The sequence below is a fragment of the Nerophis lumbriciformis genome, linkage group LG14 (genome assembly GCF_033978685.3).
Source record: "Nerophis lumbriciformis linkage group LG14, RoL_Nlum_v2.1, whole genome shotgun sequence".
NCBI lineage: Eukaryota > Metazoa > Chordata > Actinopteri > Syngnathiformes > Syngnathidae > Nerophis > Nerophis lumbriciformis.
Genome location: NC_084561.2, coordinates 9,301,781 through 9,329,713, shown reverse-complemented (window position 1 = coordinate 9,329,713; position 27,933 = coordinate 9,301,781). Strand labels below are relative to the sequence as shown.

The 27,933-nt window shown below is 39.0% G+C and overlaps 1 protein-coding gene across 11 annotated transcripts in view; it reads right to left on the bottom strand.

The window, feature by feature from the left end:
- elavl4 (ELAV like neuron-specific RNA binding protein 4) overlaps window positions 1-27,933 on the bottom strand; it is a 342,263-nt gene that overhangs the window by 147,255 nt on the left and 167,075 nt on the right. For all 11 annotated transcript variants that reach the window (XM_072914614.1, XM_061976101.2, XM_072914613.1 and 8 more), the window contains 2 exons: window positions 20,444-20,530; window positions 9,708-9,954 (listed from right to left, as the gene is read on the bottom strand). In XM_072914614.1, coding sequence (XP_072770715.1) covers window positions 9,708-9,954; window positions 20,444-20,530 — 334 coding nt within the window. The remainder of the gene's footprint in view (window positions 1-9,707; window positions 9,955-20,443; window positions 20,531-27,933) is intronic.

The following is a 27,933-nucleotide window of genomic DNA, read 5'->3' as shown; positions in this document are numbered from 1 at the left end:
TTATACAACCAATAAGCCATTGACTAAGAGTCTTGTCCAACCCTAACCCTAACCCCAACCCCAACCCTAACCCTAACCCCAACCCCAACTCCAACCCACTAACCCTAACCCTCTAACCATAAGTACTTATTAAGTACTTGTTAATGCCTTATTCTGCATGGCCTTATTATACAACCAAATAGCCAATAACTAAGAGACTTGCCTAACCCTAACCCTAACCCTAACCCTAACCACAACCCTAACCCCACCCCAACTTTCTAACCCTAACCCTCTAACCCTAACCCTCTAACCCTAAGTACTTATAAAGTACATATTAATGCCTTATTCTGCATGGCCTTATTATACAACCAGTAAGCCATTAACTAAGAGTGTTCCCTAACCCTAACTCTCTAACTCCAACCCTAACCCTAACCCTAACCCTCTAACCCTAACCCAAACCCTCTAACCCTAAGTACTATTAACTACTTATTAATGCCTTATTCTGCATGGCCTTATTATACAACCAGTAAGCCATTAACTAAGAGTCTTCCCTAACACTAACCCTCTAACCCTAACCCTAACTCTAACCCTCTAACCCTAACCCTCTAACCCTAAGTACTTATTAAGTACTTATTAATGCCTTATTCTGCATGGCCTTATTATACAACCAATAAGCCATTGACTAAGAGTCTTGCATAACCCTAACCCTAACCCCAACCCCAACCCTAACCCTAACCCTAACCCCAACCCTCTAACCCTAACCCTCTAACGCTAACCCTCTAACCCTATATACTTATTGAGTATGTATTAATGCCTTATTCTGCATGGCCTTATTATACAACCAGTAAGCCATTAACTAAGAGTCTTCCCTAACCCTAACTCTCTAACCCCAACCCTAACCCTAACCCTAACCCTCTAACCCTAAGTACTATTAACTACTTATTAATGCCTTATTCTGCATGGCCTTATTATACAACCAGTAAGCCATTAACTAAGAGTCTTCCCTAACCCTAACCCTCTAACCCTAACCCTAACCCTAACCCTAACCCTCTAACCCTAACCACTTATTAACAACTTATTAATGCCTTATTCTGCATGGCCATATTATACAACCAATAAGCCAATAACTAAGAGTCTTGCCTAACCCTAACCTTAACCCCAAACCCAACCCTAACCCTCTAACCCTAACCTTCTAACCCTAAGTACTTATTAAGTACTTAATAATGCCTTATTCTGCATGGCCTTATTATACAACCAGTAAGCCATTAACTAAGAGTCTTCCCTAACCCTAACCCTCCAACCCAAACCCTAACCCTAACCCTAACCCTAACCCTACCCCTAACCTGAAACCGCTAACCCTAACCCTAACCCAAACCCACTAACTCTTAGTACTATTAACTACTTATTAATGCCTTATTCTGCATGGCCTTATTATACATCCAGTAAGCCATTAATTAAGAGTCTTCCCTAACCCTAACCCTCTAACCCTAACCCTCACCCTCTAACCCTAACCCTCTAACCCTAAGTACTATTAACGACTTATTAATGCCTTATTCTGCATGGCCTTATTATACAACAAATAAGCCAATAACTAAGACTCTTGCCTAACCCTAACCCTAACTCTCTAACCTTAACCCTCTAACCATAAGTACTTATTAAGTACTTATTGATGCCTTATTCGGCATGGCCTTATTATACAACCAGTAAACCATTAACTAAGAGTCTTTCCTAACCCTAACCCTCTAACCCCAACCCTAACCCTACCCCTAACCTTAAACCTCTAACACTAACCCTAACCCTCTAACCCTAAGTACTATTAACTACTTATTAATGCCTTATTCTGCATGGCCTTATTATACAACCAGTAAGCCATTAACTAAGAGTCTTCCCTAACCCTAACCCTCTAACCCTAACCCTAACCCTCTAACCCTAACCCGCAAACCCTAACCCTCTAACCCTAAGTACTTATTAACAACTTATTAATGCCTTATTCTGCATGGCCTTATTATACAACCATTAAGCCATTAACTAAGGGTCTTCCCTAACCCTAACCCTAACCTTATGTTAATAAGCAACTAATTAATGGTTCATTTGTTCCCCATACTAAACTGTTGCCATAATTTTATGTTTTAATGTAAAATGTAATAAATAGCTGATTATGATAACTGTGCAGTCTGGTTTTCTAATTACATTTGAGTCTCATTTGCAATGCAGCTGCACTTCCAAGCCATCAGATGGCAGTGTTGTACAGGCTACCCAACTAGGAAGTCGCTTTTTCCAGGGAGCTGAATGTGTTATGTTGCGCCCTACAAAGTGTCTGTACCGTAAGTCATGTGCATATTACCCACGAGCTGTTTGATGGTAACATTCTTCTTGGTTGTAGTTTTCATCACCAAATTCGAAGTTGTTAAAATCGCCATGTAAATTGAGCGTTTTCTGACAAGCATGCTTGCTTTGTTCGCCTTGAAAAGTGCACTGCAAATTAGAGCTGTCAAAAAAAATGAGATAAAAAGACTAAATTAAACATATGTTTAATGTACCCTAAGATTTTTTGTCAAAATAAAGCCAATAATACCATTTTCTTGTGGTCCCCTTTATTTAGAAAAGTATCAAAATACATTTTGCTACCGGTACCAAAATATTTGGTATCGGGACGACCCTAATCTAAAGTCAGGAAAATACAAACCCCGTTTCCATATGAGTTGGGAAATTGTGTTAGATGTAAATACAAATGGAATACAATGATTTGCAAATCATTTTCAACCCATATTCAATTGAATATGCCACAAAGGCAAATTGGCCCTGCGATGAATTGGCAACTTGTCCAGGGTGTACCCCGCCTTCCGCCCAATTGTAGCTGAGATAGGCTCCAGCACCCCCCGCGACCCCGAAAGGAATAAGCGGTAGAAAATGGATGGATGGATGGATGCCACAAAGATAACATATTTGATGTTCAAACTGATAAACAAGCCACATTCAGCATGTGTTACAACAGCGGGTACTTTCCTGGCCCGCCTGCAGTCCAGACCTGTCTCCCATGGAAAATGTGTGGCGCATTATGAAGCGTAAAATACGATAGCGGAGAACGACTGAAGCTCTACATAAAGCAAGAATGGGAAATAATTCCACTTTGGGGGAGGGAGGTTTTTTTTGGGGTTGATGCACTAGTTGAAAGTGTATCGTGTGTTTTTTCTATGTTGATTTAATTAAAAAAATAAATAAATAAAAAAATAAAACAAAGAATTCCACTTTCAAAGCTTCAACATTAAGTTTCCTCAGTTCCCAATCATTTATTGAGTGTTGTTAAAAGAAAAGGCCATGTAACACAGTGGTGAACATGCCCTTTCCCAACTACTTTGGCACGTGTTGCAGCCATGAAATTCTAAGCAATGCAAAAAAAAAAAAAAAAGTTTATGAGTTTGAGGGTCCAGCTTTAGACTGATACTTTTTTTACTCTTCCCCCTTTCTCAATGTCACCTTTTTCACACCTTTTTTAAGGAGCGCTGTAAGTGGCTGATCCGTCGGCGGTCCCGTCTTGTCCCCCTTGTAACGTATGTCTGCTCTTAGTGGGACTGTGCCGGAAATTAAATTTCAGTTCTTATGTGTCTTGTACATGTTAAAGAAGGGACAATAATAAAGCATCTTGAATCTTGAATCAAATATGTTGTCTTTGTAGTGCATTCAATTGAATATGGGTTGAAAATGATTCGCAAATCATTGTATTCCGTTTATATTTACATCTAACACAATTTCCCAACTCATATGGAAACGGGGTTTGTACGTAAAATAGCTCTTAAAACTTGGCGAAAATTCTAGAAATATCATTTGAAATCTCTGCAATAATTTAAGGTGTGCAACGTTACTTGGAGGGAGTCAACATTGCTTTAGTGAGTTTAGTGAAAATATGACTTTACGTGAATCGATGCCAGACGGTATTCGGTCGGTGCCTATAAAAAAGCACAGATTTGGGTATACCCATCCCTAAGTACCGTACATTTCAGTCAAACAATGAAGGGTATCTTAGCCTTCAGAGTACGCCAGGTGACAGGTGAGCGCCTCGGGTCTGTGCGTGTAAGGGAGCATTAAATAAAAGATTAACCTGTGTGTCCCTGGCGTGTTATGAGAGCACCAGGCGGGAGGTAAGCAGGGAGGCAGGAAGGAGAGCCAAGACACCCAGAGGTGGCTCTTCAAGCAGCTGCAGTCAGCCAGTGTGACAGGTGCAGCCCGAGTCGCACCGTGTACGACCCCCCCACCCCCAGCACGGCGAGGCCTCACGCCACCTTGGCATGCTCGGAGCTGACAGGTGGAGCTGGTACTGAAGGAAGTCTGGAAGCCAAGGCCCCGTGTGCTCGCACCTTGTCAGCAAAGACTGACGGGAGGCACGTCAAACTCCCTCTTCCCCTCCTCTTGCTGTTGTGCTTTTTATATAAACACATTATTGGTTCCACCAAAGGCACTTCTAGAGAGTATCATTGCAAAAAAAAATAAAAAATATATATATTTTTTGACCTAAATATAAGACAACACCATTCCGCCTCCCTGGTGAATTAAATGTTAATTTCGCTATCATAAGCCGTCTCCACTGCGATGAGGGGGCGACTTGTCCAGGGCATACCCCGCCTTCCGCCTGAATGCATCTGAGATAGTCTCCAGCACCCCCCCGCCACCCCAAAAGGGACCCAAACCCTAACCCGAACCCTGGCGGGACATGGAACAGAAAGTAAAGGTGCTTCAAAACACAGAGACCAAACAGGAAGTACTGACAAAACAAGAGCACCAGGACAGGAAGTGACGTAAAAAAACACAGGAAGTCGAAACTAGAAAAAAAATAAAATAAAAACTAGAGATGTCCGATAATGACTTTTTTGCCGTTATTTCGATATTGTCCATCTCTTAATTACCGATTCCGATATCAACCGATACCGATATATACAGTCGTGGAATTAACACATTATTATGCCTAATTTTGTCGTGATGCCCCGCTGGATGCATTAAACAATGTAACAAAGTTCTCCAAAATAAATCAACTCAAGTTATGGAAAAAAATGCCAACATGGCACTGCCATATCCCTGGCGGGACATGGAACAGAAAGTAAAGGTGCTTCAAAACACAGAGACCAAACAAGAAGTACTGACAAAACAAGAGCACCAGGACAGGAAGTGATGCAAAAACACAGGAAGTCGAAACTAGAAATAAATAAGAGTAAAAACTACAGATGTCCGATAATGACTTTTTTGCCCAACTCTTAATTACCGATTCCGATATCAACCGATACCGATATATACAGTCGTGGAATTAACACATTATTATGCCTAATTTTGTTGTGATGCCCCGCTGGATGCATTAAACAATGTAACAAGGTTCTCCAAAATAAATCAACTCAAGTTATGGAAAAAAATGCCAACATGGCACTGCCATATCCCTGGCGAGACATGGATCGGAAAGTAAAGGTGCTTCAAAACACAGAGACCAAACAGGAAGTACTGACAAAACAAGAACACCAGGACAGGAAGTGATGCAAAAACACAGGAAGTCGAAACTAGAAATAAATAATAATAAAAACTAGAGATGTCCGATAATGACTTTTTTGCCGATATTTCGATATTGTCCAACTCTTAATTACCGATTCCGATATCAACCGATACAGATATATACAGTCGTGGAATTAACACATTATTATGCCTAATTTTGTTGTGATGCCCTGCTGGATGCATTACACAATGTAACAAGGTTTTCCAAAATAAATCAACTCAAGTTATGGAAAAAAATGCCAACATGGCACTGCCATATCCCTGGCGGGACATGGAACAGAAAGTGAAGGTGCTTCAATACACAGAGACCAAACAGGAAGTACTGACAAAACTAGAGCACCAGGACAGGAAGTGACGTAAAAAAACACAGGAAGTCGAAACTAGAAAAAAATAATAATAAAAACTAGAGATGTCCGATAATGACTTTTTTGCCGATATTCTGATATTGCCCAACTCTTAATTACCGATTCCGATATCAACCGATACCGATATATACAGTCGTGGAATTAACACATTATTATGCCTAATTTTGTTGTGATGCCCCGCTGGATGCATTTAACAATGTAACAAGGTTCTCCAAAATAAATCAACTCAAGTTATGGAAAAAAAAAATGCCAACATAGCACTGCCATATCCCTGGCGGGACATGGAACAGAAAGTGAAGGTGCTTCAATACACAGAGACCAAACAGGAAGTACTGACAAAACAAGAGCACCAGGACAGGAAGTGATGCAAAAACACAGGAAGTCGAAACTAGAAAAAAATAATAATAAAAACTAGAGATGTCCGATGATGACTTTTTTGCCGATATTTCGATATTGTCCAACTCTTAATTACCGATTCCGAAATCAACCGATACCGATATATACAGTCGTGCAATTAACACATTATTATGCCCAATTTTGTTGTGATGCCCCGCTGGATGCATTAAACAATGTAACAAGGTTTTCCAAAATAAATCAACTCAAGTTATGGGGGAAAAAAATGCCAACATGGCACTGCCATATTTATTATTGAAGTCACAAAGTGCATTATTATTTTTTTTAACATGCCTCAAAACAGCAGCTTGGAATTTGGGACATGCTCTCCCTGAGAGAGCATGAGGAGTGTATATTATAGCGTCCCGGAAGAGGTAGTGCTGCAAGGGTTTCTGGGTATTTGTTCTGTTGTGTTTATGTTGTGTTACGGTGCGGATGTTCTCCCGAAATGTGTTTGTCATTCTTGTTTGGTGTGGGTTCACAGTGTGGCGCATATTTGTAACAGTGTTAAAGTTGTTTATACGGCCACCCTCAGTGTGACCTGTATGGCTGTTGACCATTCAGACATCTCTAATAAAAACCCAAACATGACAACACTGTCAGTAGCAAGCCTGACAAAATAAAAGCAGGGATGATAAAAACAACACCAATGTCATGATGTGATGACACCGCGTGTAGAACGCAAGCATTTCAAAGCTGAAATCCGCTGGGCTCTTCTCAAAAAAGGTTCCTTTCATTCCGTGCGATGTCACGGAATAAAAACACGCTCGCAGGTTTGAGCAAAGTGCTCCCAAAGTTGTTCACTCTGTCAAAAGTCCACATTTGGGGGTTGGAGTGCGTTCACACCACTCGCCGCATGGAAAGTCACACGTGAGGGGGAAATGGGGCAGGGAGCGCTATGTTATTTTTCTACACAACAACCTCCATTATCCTGCTGCTTCTGACTCCATTTTGTGGCCCATTACCACACAAGAGGAAGATGGCTCTGAAGAGGAGGGTATTGTTTATAACTTGACAATAGCAACTACGTGACGCATGTTTGTAACGCCATGGTGATCACTGCTGCCTTTAATGAGATTACCGGGAGAGGAGCGTCGGTAAGTAGGATCTAAAATGAAACCCCCGTCATCCATCCGCCGTACCGCCACCCGGACCTCGCCGTGATTGGCGCTGAATTCAAACACCTATGGGGAACATGACACGTCGCCACGTCGCGGGGCTCGAACCCTTGGGTGCACCACAACGTGTTTTAAGCAAGGACGAACAGATGTCTCCTACTGCCTTTGAACGCATCACCAAACATTGCATTGGAGAAGACTTTACTTCAAAATGTTGTCATAGAAAGTTATCTTTGAAAATAACTAAAAGTGTGCGTCATTTAAAATAAAATACAGTATTCAAAAAAAATAAATGAAAAACTACAAAAAATACATAAATTAATGAAAAAAAACATAAAATAGTCAAAACATTATGTAATATTAGTAATATTAATAATAAATTAAATATATAAAATAACTTTGTCCAGGGTGTACCCCGACTTCCGCCCGAATGCAGCTGAGATAGGCTCCGGCACCCCCCCCCCCGCCACCCCAAAAGGGACAAGCGGTAGAAAATGGATGGATTATGTATTATTAGTAATATTAATAATAAACGAAATATAAAAAACAACCAAATGCGATGAGGTGGCGACTTGTCCAGGGTGTACACCGCCTTCCGCCCGAATGCAGCTGAGATAGGCTCCAGCACCCCCCCCCCCCCCACCACCCCAAAAGGGACAAGCGGTAGGAAATGGATGGATTATGTAATATTAGTAATATTAATAATAAACGAAATATAAAAATAACCAAAATGCGATGAGGTGGCGACTTGTCCAGGGTGTACCCCGCCTTCCGCCCGAATGCAGCTGAGATAGGCTCCGGCACCCCACCCTTCCACCCCAAAAGGGACAAGCATTAGAAAATGGATGGATTATGTAATATTAGTAATATTAATAATAAACAAAATATAAAAATAACCAAAATGCGATGAGGTGGTGACTTGTCCAGGGTGTACCCTGCTTTCCGCCCGAATGCAGCTGAGATAGGCTCCGGCACCCCCCTACCCCCCGCCACCCCAAAAGGGACAAGCGGTAGAAAATAGATGGATTATGTAATATTAGTAACATTAATAATAAACGAAATACAAAAATAACCAAATGCGATGAGGTGGCGACTTGTCCAGGGTTTACACCGCCTTCCGCCCGAATGCAGCTGAGATAGGCTCCGGCACCACCACCCCCCGCCACCCCAAAAGGGACAAGCGGTAGAAAATGGATGGATTATGTAATATTAGTAATATTAATATTAAACAAAATATAAAAATAACCAAAATGCGATGAGGTGGCGACTTGTCCAGGGTGTACCCCGCCTTCCGCCCGAATGCAGCTGAGATAGGCTCCGGCACCCCCGCCACCCCAAAAGGGACAAGCGGTAGAAAATGGATGGATTATGTAATATTAGTAATATTAATAATAAACAAAATATAAAAATAACCAAAATGCGATGAGGTGGCGACTTGTCCAGGGTGTACACCACCTTCCGCCCGAATACAGCTGAGATAGGCTCCGGCACCCCGCCCTGCCACCCCAAAAGGGACAAGCGGTAGAAAATGGATGCATTATGTAATATTAGTAATATTAATAATACACAAAATACAAAAATAACCAAATGCAATGAGGTGGCGACTTGTCCAGGGTGTACCTCGCCTTCCGCCCGAATGCAGCTGAGATAGGCTCCGGCACCCCCCCCCCAACCCCCCCCCCTCGCCGCCCCAAAGGGGACAAGTGGTAGAAAATGGATGGATTATGTAATATTAGTAACATTAATAATAAACGAAATATAAAAATAACCAAATGCGATGAGGTGGCGACTTGTCCAGGGTAAACCCCGCCTTCCGCCCGAATGCAGCTGAGATAGGCTCCGGCACCCCACCCTTCCACCCCAAAAGGGACAAGCGGTAGAAAATGGATGGATTATGTAATATTAGTAATATTAATAATAAACTAAATATAAAAAATAACCAAATGCGATGAGGTGGCAACTTGTCCAGGGTGTACACCGCCTTCCGCCCGAATGCAGCTGAGATAGGCTCCGGCACCCCACCCTTCCACCCCAAAAGGGACAAGCGGTAGAAAATGGATGGATTATGTAATATTAGTAACATTAATAATAAACAAAATATAAAAATAACCAAATGCGATGAGGAGGCGACTTGTCCAGGGTGTACACCGCCTTCCGCCCGAATGCAGCTGAGATAGGCTCCAGCACGGGTGTTACCATTTAGTGGTCAATTGTACGGAATATGTACTGAACTGTGCAATCTACTAATACAAGTTTCAATCAATCAATCAATCAATCAATCAATCAATCAATCAAACTAGAGCGAAGTCCCACAGCCTACCTGTGATCTTGTCGCGCACCAGTTTGCAGGACTCGATCTCGCCGATGCTTCCAAACAGGCTGCGGAACTCCTCCTGGGTCATGTTCTGGGGCAGGTAGTTGACAATGAGGTTGGTCTTGCTGTCGTCGTTTGAGGGCCCCGTCTGCATGGGCGAGGGGCAGCCGCGGCTGTTGCTGGTGGGCCCGTTGGCCGTGGTCCCTCCTCCGCTGGGACCGTTTGTCACCGGGGCCTCCATGTTACTGATGATCTGGCGAGGAAGAGGAGGAGAAGAGGTTTTATGTTCATTTTGCTGCCCCAAACACCGGGACTGTCCTAATTGGACTATAAGCGGTTAAGTGGAGTTGTCATTCTAACGAGCTGCAGTGACACAGGAAGGTTCAAGCCGTCTAGTTTTTTGTTGCGCCCTAAAAAGTGTTAATACTGTAAGTATTGTACTTATTAGGTACCAGCTGTTTGATTGTAACGTGCAATTTAGTCGAAAAACTTGGAGGTGTTAAAATTCGATCATTTGTTTGTTAATGAACGGAAGGTACACGGACCGTATAGCTGCAGCCAGTAAGCGCAGAGATACAAAATGTCGATTTAGAATCAGAATGAAAAAGAATCGTGATTCGGATGTGAATTGATTTTTACAAGCGTAAATTGGAAACCTCTACTAAATATGTATGCATACATTATATATGTACTGTAGGGCTGCACACACAAAAAAAACATAGATTTTACATCCGAATCGCGATTCTTATTTATTTCGATTTTAAATCAATTCATAATTTTCCAAAATCGATTTGAAAATGTATTTATTCATTTTTTTAATGAGAATTAATTTTTAGAAAAATCTTTATAATGATTAAACCAAATAATACATTGCGAGAATACATTTTTGATCCAAAATCGTGTTTAAAATGAGAATCGGTTTTGAATAGAATTGTCACCCCAAGAATCGGAATTGGATCATAATGTGCCCAAAGACTCACAACCCGACTGTATCATACTTTTGCTGTGGATAATATACATATTACATACTTTTTTACACAACCTTGTCTGGAGCAGCTTTAAAATATACTGTACATAACTATTACATTGACTTTAAATTAATTTAAAATAAATAAAAATAATAAAAATAAAATAAATAAAAATAATTAAAATAAAATAAATTAAAACACATACTAGTATGTATCAAATATACTGCACATAACAGATACATTAAATTAAAAAATAAAAATAAATTAATAAATTAAATTAAATACATAGCCATGTCTGGAGTATCTATCAAAAAATACTGTACATAAAGACATTAAATTACATTAAATAAAAATAATAACAATAAAATACATAACCATGTCTGGACTATGTATCAAATATACTGTACATAACAAATACATTAAATTAAATTAATTTAACTACTTATCAAACAATATTGTACATAACAAATACAATAAATTAAATTAAATCAAATACAATAAAATAAATATAATTACAATTAAATAAGATACAATAAAATACATAGCCATGTCTGGAGTATCTATAAAATATACTGTACATAACTATTACATTTACTTTAAATTAATTTAAATTAAATTAAAATAAAAAATAAATAAATAAAAATAATTAAAATACAATACATTAAAATACATACTGGTATGTATCAAATATACTGTACATAACAAATACATTAAATTAAATTAAAATAAATTAATAATTAAATTAAAATAAATAAAATAAAATAAAAATACATAGACATCAAATAAAATACATAAAACAAAATACGTAGACATTAAATTACATTAAATACAAATAATAACAATAAAATACAATAAAATACATAACCATGTCTGGACTATGTATCTATATATACTGTACATAACAAATACATTAAATTAAATTAATTAAACTACCTTTCAAACAATATTGTACATAACAAATACAATAAATTAAATTAAATAAAATACAATAAAATAAATATAAATAAAGCAAATAAAATAAAATAAAATAAAAATAAAAATAAAAATAAAAATAAAAATAAAAATAAAAATAAAAATAAAAATAAAAATAAAAATAAAAATAAAAATAAAAAAATAAATAAAAAAGATACAATAAAATACATAGCCATGTCTGGAGTATCCATCAAATATACTGTACATAACAAATACCATCCATCCATCCATTTTCTACCGCTTGTCCCTTTTTGGGTCGCGGGGGGGGTGCTGGAGCCTATCTCAGCTAAATTAAACACATAGCCATGTCTGAGTATCCATCAAACAATACTGTACATAGCAAATACATTAAATTAAATCAAATCCAATTAAATACATATGATTAAATTAAATTAAATTAAATTAAATCAAATAAAAAGAAAAAGAAATACAATACAATAAAATAAGATAATATAAAATGCATAGCAATGTCTGGAGTATCTATCAAATATACTGTACATAACAAATACATTAAATTAATGTAAGTTAAATTAAATTAAATACATAGCCATGTCACGGTGGAAGAGGGGTTAGTGCATCTGCCTCACAATACGAAGGTCCTGAGTAGTCTTGGGTTCAATCCCGGGCTCGGGATCTTTCTGTGTGGAGTTTGCATGTTCTCCCCGTGACTGCGTGGGTTCCCTCCGGGTACTCCGGCTTCCTCCCACCTCCAAAGACATGCACCTGGGGATAAGTTGATTGGCAACACTAAATTGGCCCTAGTGTGTGAATGTGAGTGTGAATGTTGTCTGTCTATCTGTGTTGGCCCTGCGATGAGGTGGCGACTTGTCCAGGGTGTACACCGCCTTCCGCCCGATTGTAGCTGAGATAGGCTCCAGCGCCCCCCGCGACCCCAAAGGGAATAAGCGGTAGAAAATGGATGGATGGACATAGCCATGTCTGGTGTATATATCAAACAATACTGTACATAACAAATACATTAAATCAAATTAAATTAAAAACATATGAATAAAGTAAATAAAATACAATTATATCAAATAAAAATAAAAATAAAAATAAATACAATACGATAAAATAAAATACATAGCCATGTCTGGAGTATCTATCAAATATACTGTACATAACAAAGACATTAAATTAAATCAAATTAATTTAAATAAATTTAAACAAAATAAATAAAATTAATTTAAGTCAAATAAAAATTAAATAAATAATAGCAAATCAAATAAAATTAAATCATTACATTTGTTTCAGCCTGACAAAAGTATTTTCCTAACTTTATGACCTGGAATATTGTGTTGCAGTGTGATAGACTGTTTGTGTGTTTAACCAGCGAACGAGCTTATTGGTTAACCTAGTTTCAAATATACACTTTGTCTCTTATTTCTTTCTTTTCCATTGAGTGTGATTGTCTTGCATCTGCCGCCGTCCTCTTATTATGCGGTTACACACAAACGCACGTGCACACGCTTGCACGCCGCAAACACCGAAGCAGAAGAGAACAATGAGCCTGAGCCCACAACAAAAAAGAAGAAGGAGAAAAAAAAACAAGAAAAAAAAAACAAGACGCGAGATGTCTAAAAGCTCTCAAGATGAGAGCTGCATGCAAATTGTTCCTTTGACAGTATCCTTCCATGCTCGCTTCTCTGGCACAACAAAGACTCCAAGGACAGACCCAGTGTGAGAGTGTGTGTGTGTGTGTGTGTTCAAGAATGACAGAACACTATGTAACCACAACCAAGTTGATTGAAGAGTGTCTTATTATTACATTTGTTTGACTCCCTACTGAGATGCTCTACCTTTCAACACCCTGGGACACTTTAGAAGAAAGTTGCACACCAAGATGGCGCTCTATAATTAGCATATATTATATAATCATAATTAGCATAGCCTGTGTGGACATCTGTACTGTATACCTACACATACTTATGTATATATATATAAATCAGGGCCTTTAAGCAATACACTTCATGGTAGAACTGATCCTAAGTGAAACACTATGCATATAGATGGAGTACAGGGTAAATCTGCAGTCTTCTCCTCTTGGCCCACCAATCATAAATAATTGGATACGTATTATGACTTCTACAAAATGAACTGTGTGTATTTAAATTGAAATAAAATACTTTGTGTACTCCTCTACAGTTAATACTAGGTGTGCACCAAAAAAATCGATTCACATCCGAAATCAGGAATCTTATTCATCCCCAATTCTATCATCCATCATTCAACCATGATCCATTATCCTTCAATCATCCGACAAATTCATTCATCCATCTATCAATCCACCCAAACATCATCTATCAATTGATCCACCAATCCATCATTTGTCTATCCAACCAAACATTCATCCATCCATGCAAACATCCATTATTCATCCACCAATCCATCATCCATTCATCATCTATTCATTAATCATCCATCCATCCATCTATTTGTCCATCATCCATCCCCAATCAACCCATCCATCCATTATCCATTAATCATCTATCCAGTTATCCATCATCCTATCGTTTATCAACCATCCACCAATTCACTAATCCATCCATGCATCATCCATCTACCCAACCATCTATCAATCTATTCATCCATCCACCAATCCAAACATCCATCCATGCAGACATCCATTCATCTATCCATCCACCAATCCAAACGTCCATCCACCAATCCAAACATCCATCCATCATTGAGCTACCCACCAATCCATCTTCCATTCATTATCAGCCAATCTATCCATCCACACATTTCTCCATCAGTCCATCTATCCAAGCACTAATACATCCACCAATCCATCATCCATTCAGTATCCATCAATCCTTTCATCCAAACATTCCTCCATCCATCATTCATCCATACAGCCAAATATCAATACACCCATTCATCATCAATCACCCATCCATCCATCTATCCATACACCAATCCAAATATCCACCCATCATACATCCTTCCATCCATACAAACATTCATCCATCTTTCATCCATCAGCTGTCAATCATCACAACATTCCACTATCATTATCCATCCATCCATCCATCCAAATATTTCTCCATCCATTATCCATCCTAGCCAAACATCTATCAATCGGTCCACCTATCGATCGATCGATTCATCCATCCATCCATCTATCCGTAAACCAATCCAAACATCCATCCATCATTCATCCAAATACCCATCCACCAAGCCACCGTCCATTTACCCAAACACCCATAGAGCCAAAGACCCATTCATCCATAAAAACACCCATTCATCATCAATCACCCATCCATCTATCTATCCATACACCAATCCGAACATCCATCCATCCATCTATCCATACACCAATCCAAACATCCATCCATCATACATCCTTCCATTCCTCCATCCATCCATTCATCCATACAACCAAAGATTAACACACCCAATAATCATCAATCACCCATCCATCCATACACCAATCCAAACATCCACCCATCAAACATCCTTCCATCCATGCACACATCCACCCATTTTTCATTCATCAGCTGTCAATCATCAAAACATTCCACTATCATTATCCATCCATCCACACATTCCTCCATCCTTTATCCATCCCAGCAAACATCTATCAATCCATCCACCTATCGATCGATCCATCCATCTATTCGTACACCAATCCAAACATCCACCCATCATACATCCTTCCATCCATACAAACGTTCATCCATCTTTCATCTATCAGCTGTCAATCACCAAAACATTCCACTATCATTAATCCATCCATCCAAACATTCCTCCATCTATTACACATCCCAGCCAAACATCTATCAATCGATCCACCTATCGATCGATCCATCATCCATCCATCTACAGGTAAAAGCCAGTAAATTAGAATATTTAGAAAAACTTGATTTATTTCAGTAATTGCATTCAAAAGGTGTAACTTGTACATTATATTTATTCATTGCACACAGACTGATGCATTCAGCAGGAAGCATGAAGTGCTCTAAAACTTGCTGGTAGATGGCTGCGTTGACCCTGGATCTCAGGAAACAGAGTGGACCGACACCAGCAGATGACATGGCACCCCAAACCATCACCCAACCATGCAAATTTTGCATTTCCTTTGGAAATCGAGGTCCCAGAGTCTGGAGGAAGACAGGAGAGGCACAGGATCCACGTTGCCTGAAGTCTAGTGTAAAGTTTCCACCATCAGTGATGGTTTGGGGTGCCATGTCATCTGCTGGTGTCGGTCCACTCTGTTTCCTGAGATCCAGGGTCAACACAGCCGTCTACCAGCAAGTTTTAGAGCACTTCATGCTTCCTGCTGCTGACCTGCTCTATGGAGATGGAGATTTCAAGTTCCAACAGGACTTGGCGCCTGCACACAGCGCAAAATCTACCCGTGCCTGGTTTACGGACCATGGTATTTGTGTTCTAAATTGGCCCGCCAACTCCCCTGACCTTAGCCCCATAGAAAATCTGTGGGGTATTGTGAAAAGGAAGATGCAGAATGCCAGACCCAAAAACGCAGAAGAGTTGAAGGCCACTATCAGAGCAACCTGGGCTCTCATAACACCTGAGCAGTGCCAGAAACTCATCGACTCCATGCCACGCCGCATTAACGCAGTAATTGAGGCAAAAGGAGCTCCAACCAAGTATTGAGTATTGTACATGCTCATATTTTTCATTTTCATACTTTTCAGTTGGCCAACATTTCTAAAAATCCTTTTTTTGTATTAGCCTTAAGTAATATTCTAATTTTGTGACACACGGAATTTTGGATTTTCATTTGTTGCCACTTCAAATCATCAAAATTAAATGAAATAAACATTTGAATGCATCAGTCTGTGTGCAATGAATAAATATAATGTACAAGTTACACCTTTTGAATGCAATTACTGAAATAAATCAAGTTTTTCAAAATATTCTAATTTACTGGCTTTTACCTGTATACGTACACCAATCCAAACATCCATCCACCAAGCCACCATCCATCCACCCAAACACCCATAGAGCCAACGACACATTCATCCCTACAAACGCCCATGCATCATCAATCACCCATCCATCCATCCATCCATCCATCAATCCAAACATTCATCCATCATCTATCCATCTGTCCATACACCAATCCAAACATCCATCCATCCATCCATCCATCCACCATACATTCACCCAAACACCCATAGAACCAAAGACCCATTCATCCATGCAAAGGCCCATTCATCATCAATCACCCATCCATCCATCTATCCATCCACCAATCTAAACATCCATCCATCCATCCATTCATCATCCATACATATATCCATACACCAATCCAAACATCCATCCATCATACATCTTTCCATTCCTCCATCCATCCATACCACCAAAGATCAATACACCCAATAATCATCAATCACCCATCCATCCATCCATCCATCCACCAATCCAAACATCCACCCATCGTACATCCTTCCATCCATACAAACATCCATCCATCTTTTATCCATCAGCTGTCAATCATCAAAACATTCCACTATCATTAATCCATCCATCATCCATCCAAATATTCCTCCATCCATTATCCATCCCAGCCAAACATCTATCAATCGATCCACCTATCGATCAATCGATTCATCCATCCATCCATCTATCCGTACACCAATCCAAACATCCATCCACCAAGCCAACATCCATTCACCCGAACTCCCATAGAGCCAAAGACCCATTCATCCATACAAACGCCCATTCATCATCAATCACCCATCCATCTACCCATACACCAATCCAAACATCCATTCTGAAGTGAAGTGAAGTGAATTATATTTATATAGCACTTTTCTCTAGTGACTCAAAGCGCTTTACATAGTGAAAACCCAATATCTAAGTTACATTTACAGCAGTGTGGGTGGCACTGGGAGCAGGTGGGTAAAGTGTCTTGCCCAAGGACACAACGACAGTGACTAGGATGGCGGAAGTGGGGATCGATTCTTCATCGATTCTTCATCCATCCATCCATCTATCCATACACTAATCCAAACATCCATCAATCAATCCATCCATCCAAACACCCATCCACCCAAACACCCGTAGAGCCAAAGACCCATTCATCCATACAAACACCCATTCATCATCAATCACCCATCCATCCATCTATCCATCCACCAATCTAAACATCCATCCATCCATCCATCCATCCATCATCCATACATATATCCATACACCAATCCAAACATCCATCCATCATACATCTTTCCATTCCTCCATCCATCCATACCACCAAAGATCAATACACCCAATAATCATCAATCACCCATCCATCCATCCATACATCCACCAATCCAAACATCCACCCATCGTACATCCTTCCATCCATACAAACATCCATCCATCTTTTTTCCATCAGCTGTCAATCATCAAAACATTCCACTATCATTAATCCATCCATCATCCATCCAAATATTCCTCCATCCATTATCCATCCCAGCCAAACATCTATCAATCGATCCTCCTATCGATCGATCCATCCATCCATCCATCCATCCATCCGTAAACCAATCCATCCATTCACCCGAACACCCATAGAGCCAAAGACCCATTCATCCATACAAACACCCATTCATCATCAATCACCCATCCATCCATCCATCTATCCATACACCCATCCATTATCCATCCATCCATCTTTCCATACACCAATCCAAACATCCATCCATCCATCCAAACACCTATCCAAACCTCCATCCATCATACATCCTTCCATTCCTCCATCAATCCATTCATCCATGCAGCCAAAGATCAATACACCCAATAATCATCAATCACCCATTCATCTATACACCAATCCAAACACCCACCCATCAAACATCCATCCATCTTTCATTCATCAGCTGTCAATCATCAAAACATTCCACTATCATTAATCCATCCATCCATCCAAACATTCCTCCATCCATTATCCATCCCAGCCAAACATCTATCACTCGATCCACCTATCGATCGATCGATCATCCATCCATCTATCCGTACACCAATCCAAACATCCATCCATTATTCATCCATCCATCAATACATCATCCATTCAGTATCCATCAACCAAACACCCATAGAGCCAAAGACCCATTCATCCATGCAAACACCCATTCATCATCAATCACCCATCCATCCATCCATCCATCCATCCAGCCATCCATACACCAATCCAAACATCCATCCATTATCTATCCATCCATCTTTCCATACACCAATCCAAACATCCATCATACATCCAAACACCTATCCAAACCTCCATCTATCATACATCCTTCCATTCCTCCATCAATCCATTCATCCAGACAGCCAAAGATCAATACACCCAATAATCATCAATCACCCATCCATCCATACACCAATCCAAACAGCCACCCATCAAACATCCATCCATCTTTCATCCATCAGCTGTCAATCATCAAAACATTCCACTATCATTAATCCATCCATCCATCCAAACATTCCTCCATCCATTATCCATCCCAGCCAAACATCTATCAATTGATCCACCTATCGATCAATCCATCCATCCATCTATCCGTACACCAATCCAAACATCCATCCATCATTCATCCATCCATCAATACATCATCCATTCAGTATCTATCAACCAAACACCCATAGAGCCTAAGACCCATTCATCCATGCAAACGCCCATTCATCATCAATCACCCATCCATCCATACACCAATCCAAACATCCACCCATCAAACATCCATCCATCTTTCATCCATCAGCTGTCAATCATCAAAACATTCCACTATCATTAATCCATCCATCCATCCAAACATTCCTCCATCCATTATCCATCCCAGCCAAACATCTATCAATTGATCCACCTATCGATCAATCCATCCATCCATCTATCCATACACCAATCCAAACATCCATCCATCATTCATCCATCCATCAATACATCATCCATTCAGTATCTATCAACCAAACACCCATAGAGCCAAAGACCCATTCATCCATGCAAACGCCCATTCATCATCAATCACCCATCCATCCATCCATCCATACACCAATCCAAACATCCACCCATCAAACATCCATCCATCTTTCATCCATCAGCTGTCAATCATCAAAACATTCCACTATCATTAATCCATCCATCCATCCAAACATTCCTCCATCCATTATCCATCCCAGCCAAACATCTATCAATCGATCCACCTATCGATCAATCCATCCATCCATCTATCCGTACACCAATCCAAACATCCATCCATCATTCATCCATCCATCAATACATCATCCATTCAGTATCTATCAACCAAACAGCCATAGAGCCTAAAACCCATTCATCCATGCAAACGCCCATTCATCATCAATCACCCATCCATCCATCCATCCATACACCAATCCAAACATCCATCCATCTTTCATCCATCAGCTGTCAATCATCAAAACATTCCACTATCATTAATCCATCCATCCATCCAAATATTCCTCCATCCATTATCCATCCCAGCCAAACATCTATCAATTGATCCACCGATCGATCAATCCATCCATCCATCTATCCGTACACCAATCCAAACATCCATCCATCATTCATCCATCCATCAATACATTATCCATTCAGTATCTATCACCCAAACACCTATAGAGCCAAAGACCCATTCCTCCATACAAACGCCCATTCATCATCAATCAATCATCCAAACATCATCCATCCTTCATCCATCAGTTGTCAATCCATCTGTCATCAATAATCCATCCATCATCATCCATCATCCATCCAGGCAGTGGAGTGCAGAGTGAGAGACCATCAGAGAGTAGAAAAATGGCCGAGTCGTCCATTTGGCAGCAGCAGTGGTCTCTTACCATCTTTGGCTGAGTCAGCAGTCCTTTCTCCGCCCAGCCCTGCAGCTGTGGGAGCTCCGCCTGACGCCACTGTGTCTCTGTCGACCCCTGCGGAGCACAGGAGGGGGGGAGGGGGGGGGAGCACAGGCCGCCGTCAGCATCATCAACTCACTTTGCAAGTTTGGACATTTGTTGTTGTTGTTGTTGTGATGGGAGGAAGAAGGGGAGGGAGGGAAGGTATGGCAGCTCATCGGGTGTAACGGTACGGTACCAGACAGACTTTATGCTTTTTAAAAGTGAAACAGGTGTGGTATTTTGCAAGGTTTTTTTTGGAGTAAAGTACAAACATGCAGAGAAGTAATAATTATTCAATATTATATGATATTTTACAAGGTTTCTTTTGCGTAAAAACCCACAAAATAGTTGCGGGTAGTTCTCTTGACTTTGTCACTGCCTCACGGAGTTTACCATGAAGGCCAAATGTTCCCAAACATGAATGTCTAACCACAAAAAAATTTTTTTTTCAAGCTCTGGCTTGTCCTTGGCAGTGTTGACATCGCTTTTAGTTTGAACTCTGTAGTCCTCTGCACAAAAAAATAGCGCTTCCAATTCAGAACATTTGTACCGTTACACCCTCAGCTTAAAAAAATATATTAAAAAAAATAAGAAAAAAGTATGATGTTGTCTTTGTAGCACTCCAACAAAAATGGCTCAGGAGAAGTAATGGTAAATATTTTTTGTACACAACATGGATACATCTTCTTGGTGTCTGCGTGGACCTAAAAGTCGGCCAATCTTGGTTCTTCTACATCGAGGATGTCGAGAGTGCGGCTGGGTTTTTGAAGGCCCATTTTAAAAATATTATTACAAAAATACCCGTTAAAAAGTGGAATAAAAGACGGGTGAAATATAACGATTACGATATCATCATTAATAACACAAAGCTGCCTGTTTAAAACCGTCATTGCTCAAAAAAACAATACAAATGTATTGTAGGCAGATAGATCTGAAGTTGATCTAGAGATTTAAGAGTTGAAAATAAAATGACTTTTTCCAGGAGGACTTTGAGTTGGATGCGCTGACGCGGTACCGTGAGTACGCTGCGGCTTCCAAACATTTAAACGCTTAAAAAAAAAAAAGGTGAATCAAAAGCAATGTTGTTATGAATATTTCACATATTAAGACTTCAATTACTTCATTCTATTTTGAAAAATATTTTGGGGAAAATATTTTGTGTTTTTGCCATTAAAAAAACATGTTTCTTTGGGGGAATAAAAGGGCATAAAACATGACAAAAAAAATTTATGGCAATGGATAGATCTGAATTTGACCTATAGATATCCCAGCAGGCACAAGACATTAAAACAACATTGAGAACTTGCTGAATGAGGTCCTGATGTTGAGCAACTCAAACATAACGTTGGAACATGCTTTTTGACAACGTTTATCCAATGTCAGGTTGTGACGTTGATTTGACCATTGAAATTTGGTCATTTTCCCAAACAATACTCTACACAACAAATACAACATTGAAACAACATGCTTTTTGACAAAGTTTATTCAATGTCAGGTTGTGACGTTGACTTGACCATTGATATTTGGTCATTTTCCCAACCAATATTCTACAACACAAATACAACGTTGAAACAACATGCTTTTTGACAACACTAATTCAATGTCAGGTTGTGACGTTAATTTGACCATTGAAATTTGGTCATTTTCCCAACCAATATTCTACAACGTTGAAACAACATGCTTTTTGACAACGTTTATTCAATGTCAGGTTCTGACGTTGATTTGACCATTGAATTTTGGTCATTTTCCCAACCAATACTCTACAACACAAATACAACGTTGATATAACATGCTTTTTGACAACACTTATTCAATGTCAGAATGTGACGTTGATTAGACCATAGATATTTGGTAATTTTCCCAACCAATATTCTACAACGTTGAAACAACATGCTTTTTGACAACGTTTATTCAATGTCAGGTTCTGACGTTGATTTGACCATTGAATTTCGGTCATTTTCCCAACCAATACTCTACAACACAAATAAACGTTGATATAACATGCTTTTTGACAACACTTATTCAATGTCAGAATGTGACGTTGATTAGACCATTGATATTTGGTCATTTTCCCAACCAATATTCTACAACGTTGAAACAACATGCTTTTTGACAACGTTTATTCAATGTCAGGTTCTGACGTTGATTTGACCATTGAATTTTGGTCATTTTCCCAACCAATACTCTACAACACAAATACAACGTTGCAACAACATGCTTTTTGACAATGTTTATTCGATGTCAGGTTGTGACGTTGATTTGACCATTGAAATTTGGTAATTTCCCCAACCAATATTCTACAACACAAATACAACGTTGAAACAACATGCATTTAGACAACGTTTATTCAATGTCAGTTTGTGACGTTGATTTGACCATTGAAATTTGGTCATTTTCCCAACCAATACTCTACAAAACAAATACAACATTGAAACAACATGCTTTTTGACAACTTGTATTCAATGTCAGGTTCTGACGTTGATTTGACCATTAAAATTTGGTCATTTTCCCAACCAATATTCTACAACACAAATACAACGTTGAAACAACATGCTTTTTGACAAACTTATTCAATGTCAGGTTGTGACGTTGATTTGACCATTGATATTTGGTCATTTTCCCAACCAATATTCTACAACACAAATACAACGTTGAAACAACATGCTTTTTGACAACACTAATTCAATGTCAGGTTGTGACGTTAATTTGACCATTGAAATTTGGTCATTTTCCCAACCAATATTCTACAACGTTGAAACAACATGCTTTTTGACAACGTTTATTCAATGTCAGGTTCTGACGTTGATTTGACCATTGAATTTTGGTCATTTTCCCAACCAATACTCTACAACACAAATACAACGTTGATATAACATGCTTTTTGACAACACTTATTCAATGTCAGAATGTGACGTTGATTAGACCATAGATATTTGGTAATTTTCCCAACCAATATTCTACAACGTTGAAACAACATGCTTTTTGACAACGTTTATTCAATGTCAGGTTCTGACGTTGATTTGACCATTGAATTTTGGTCATTTTCCCAACCAATACTCTACAACACAAATAAACGTTGATATAACATGCTTTTTGACAACACTTATTCAATGTCAGAATGTGACGTTGATTAGACCATTGATATTTGGTCATTTTCCCAACCAATATTCTACAACGTTGAAACAACATGCTTTTTGACAACGTTTATTCAATGTCAGGTTCTGACGTTGATTTGACCATTGAATTTTGGTCATTTTCCCAACCAATACTCTACAACACAAATACAACGTTGCAACAACATGCTTTTTGACAATGTTTATTCGATGTCAGGTTGTGACGTTGATTTGACCATTGAAATTTGGTAATTTCCCCAACCAATATTCTACAACACAAATACAACGTTGAAACAACATGCATTTAGACAACGTTTATTCAATGTCAGTTTGTGACGTTGATTTGACCATTGAAATTTGGTCATTTTCCCAACCAATACTCTACAAAACAAATACAACATTGAAACAACATGCTTTTTGGCAACTTGTATTCAATGTCAGGTTCTGACGTTGATTTGACCATTAAAATTTGGTCATTTTCCCAACCAATATTCTACAACACAAATACAACGTTGAAACAACATGCTTTTTGACAAACTTATTCAATGTCAGGTTGTGACGTTGATTTGACCATTGATATTTGGTCATTTTCCCAACCAATATTCTACAACACAAATACAACGTTGAAACAACATGCTTTTTGACAACGTTTATTCAATGTCAGGTTGTGACGTTGATTTGACCATTGAAATATGGTCATTTTCCCAACCAATATTCTATAACGTTGAAACAACATGCTTTTTGTCAACGTTTATTCAATGTCAGGTTGTGACGTTGACTTGACCATTGAAATGTGGTCATTTCCCCAACCAATATTCTACAACACAAACACAACGTTGAAACAACATGCTTTTTGACAACTTTTATCCAATGTCAGGTTGTGACGTTGATTTGACCATTGCATTTTGATCATTTTCCCAACCAATACTCTACAACACAAATACAACGTTGAAGCAACATGCTTTTTGACAATGTTTATTCAATGTCAGGTTGTGATATTGACTTGACCATTGAAATTTGGTCATTTTCCCAACCAATATTCTACAACACAAATACAACGTTGAAACAACATGCTTTTTGACAACGTTTATTCAATGTCAGGTTGTGACATTGACTTGACTACTGAAATTTGGTCATTTTCCCAACTAAAATTCTACAACACAAATACAACGTTGAAACAACATGCTTTTTGACAACGTTTATTCAATGTCAGGTTCTGACGTTGATTTGACCATTGAAATTTGGTCATTTTCCCAACCAATATTCTACAAAACAAATACAACGTTGAAACAACATGCTTTTTGACAACGTTTATTCAATGTCAGGTTGTGACATTGACTTGACTACTGAAATTTGGTCATTTTCCCAACCAATATTCTACAACACAAATACAACGTTGAAACAACATGCTTTTTGACAACGTTTATTCAATGTCAGGTTCTGACGTTGATTTGACCATTGAAATTTGGTCATTTCCCCAACCAATACTCTACAACACAATTACAACGTTGATATAACATGCTTTTTGACAACGTTTATTCAATGTCAGGTTGTGACGTTGATTTGACCATTGAATTTCGATCATTTTCCAACCAATATTCTACAACACCAATACAACGTTGAAACAACATGCTTTTTGACAACACTTATTCAATGTCAGGTTGTGACATTGACTTGACGACTGAAATTTGGTCATTTTCCCAACTAATATTCTACAACACAAATACAACGTTGATATAACATGCTTTTTGACAACGTTTATTCAATGTCAGGTTCTGACGTTGATTTGACCATTGAAATTTGGTCATTTTCCCAACCAATACTCTACAACACAAATACAACGTTGAAACAACATGCTTTTTGGTCATTTTCCCGACCAATATTCTACAACACAGATACAACGTTGAAATAACATGCATTTTGACAACGTTTATTCAATGTCAGGTTCTGACGTTGATTTGACCATTGAATTTTGGTCATTTTCCCAACCAATATTCTACAACACAAATACAACGTTGAAACAACATGCTTTTTGACAACGTTTATTCAATGTCAGGTTCTGACGTTGATTTGACCATTGAAATTTGGTCATTTTCCCAACTAATATTCTACAACACAAATACAACATTGAAACAACATGCTTTTTGACAATGTTTATTCGATGTCAGGTTGTGACGTTGACTTGACCATTGAAATTTGGTCATTTTCCCAACCAATATTCTACAACATTGAAACAACATGCTTTTTGACAACTTGTATTCAATGTCAGGTTGTGACGTTAATTTGACCATTGAAATTTGGTCATTTTCCCAACCAATATTCTACAACACAAATACAATGTTGAAACAACATGCTTTTTGACAACGTTTATTCAATGTCAGGTTGTGACGTTGATTTGACCATTGAAATTTGGTCATTTTCCCAACCAATATTCTACAACGTTGAAACATGCTTTTTGACATCGTTTATTCAATGTCAGGTTCTGACATTGATTTGACCATTGAATTTTGGTCATTTTCCCAACCAATACTCTACAACACAAATACAACGTTGCAACAACATGCTTTTTGACAATGTTTATTCAATGTCAGGTTGTGACATTGACTTGACCATTGAAATTTGGTCATTTTCCCAACCAATATTCTACAACACAAATACAACGTTGAAACAACATGCTTTTTGACAACGTTTATTCAATGTCAGGTTGTGACGTTGATTTGACCATTGAAATTTGGTCATTTTCCCAACCAATATTCTACAACATTGAAACAACATGCTTTTTGACAACTTGTATTCAATGTCAGGTTGTGACGTTAATTTGACCATTGAAATTTGGTCATTTTCCCAACCAATACTCTACAACACAAATACAACGTTGAAACAACATGCTTTTTGACAACGTTTATTCAATGTCAGGTTGTGACGTTGACTTGACCATTGAAATTTGGTCATTTTCCCAACCAATATTCTACAACGTTGAAACAACATGCTTTTTGACAACGTTTATTCAATGTCAGGTTGTGACGTTGATTTGACCATTGAAATATGGTAATTTTCCCAACCAATATTCTACAACACAAATACAACGTTGAAACAACATGCTTTTTGACAACATTTATTCAATGTCAGGTTGTGACGTTGATTTGACCATTGACATTTGGTCATTTTCCCAACCAATATTCTACAACATTGAAACAACATGCTTTTTGACAACTTGTATTCAATGTCAGGTTGTGACGTTGATTTGACCATTGAAATATGGTAATTTTTCCAACCAATATTCTACAACACAAATACAACGTTGAAACAACATGCTTTTTGACAACACTTATTCAATGTCAGGTTGTGACGTTGATTTGACCATTGACATTTGGTCATTTTCCCAACCGACAACGTGGACCCAACGTTGGACATCAACCTTGTCCCAATGTACAAATACACACTTTGTTCCAAAGTCAGTTTTCAAGGACATGTACGTATAATAAACGTTGTATCAATGTCTTGTGCCTGCCGGGATTGAAGCGTTGAAAGTAAAAATAAATATCAATATATGACTTTAAAGATTCACCAAAACTGAGGGGTGCTTAATGGTTTTGAAAATGAAACATATCAAAATGACCACCATTTTTCAATGTGCGGCCCTCAGTGGAAAAGGTTTGGACAGCAAACTCCTCCAATGTTTTGTTAAGATGAAGCCCAGAGCCCGAGGCGCCTTTAGCCGAGTCTATTTGCCTCGGATTCGCTGGAATAAAACTAATTGTTGTTGTTGACGGCAGCTGAGTGGTGGTCCCTGCACTGACCTGGGCTTTACGAGCTTCTAACGAGGGTTTCCCTCTTGTAAACAAACCCCGCCGGTCGAAGAGACGGTAATGCCACAAATGAGCTGCGAGTCTTGTCGCGGCGCCACTCGAGAGGCGAGGAGGGTGGCGGGTGGCGGGGGAGGGGGGGGGGGCGCCTCTAATGCCCTGTATGATGCTACTAGCAGCCAATTTAGCAGGAAAAAGGGGGGAGAGAGGCGGGATGACCCTTGCCTTCATTTGCTCCTTCTGGAGGCTGAGAGGCGGAGGATGCGGAGAGACACTCGCCACGCTTCAAAGAAAGGCGGAGATGAGGATGGCGGGTGAAGGAGAGCGTGTACGCCTTGTCAACGTGTCTTGTAAACTCGGACAGCGATGCATAATGGAGGACGCGGCGTCAGCTCGGCAAGGAACGAGACGGTCCGAAGGGGGAATTAGGTCAGCGCTCAAACATTTCAGCGGGAGCCATCTTTGTTTGAGTCAGGTGACGACAACACTTTTGTGGCACAGTGGAACCAACAGGTAG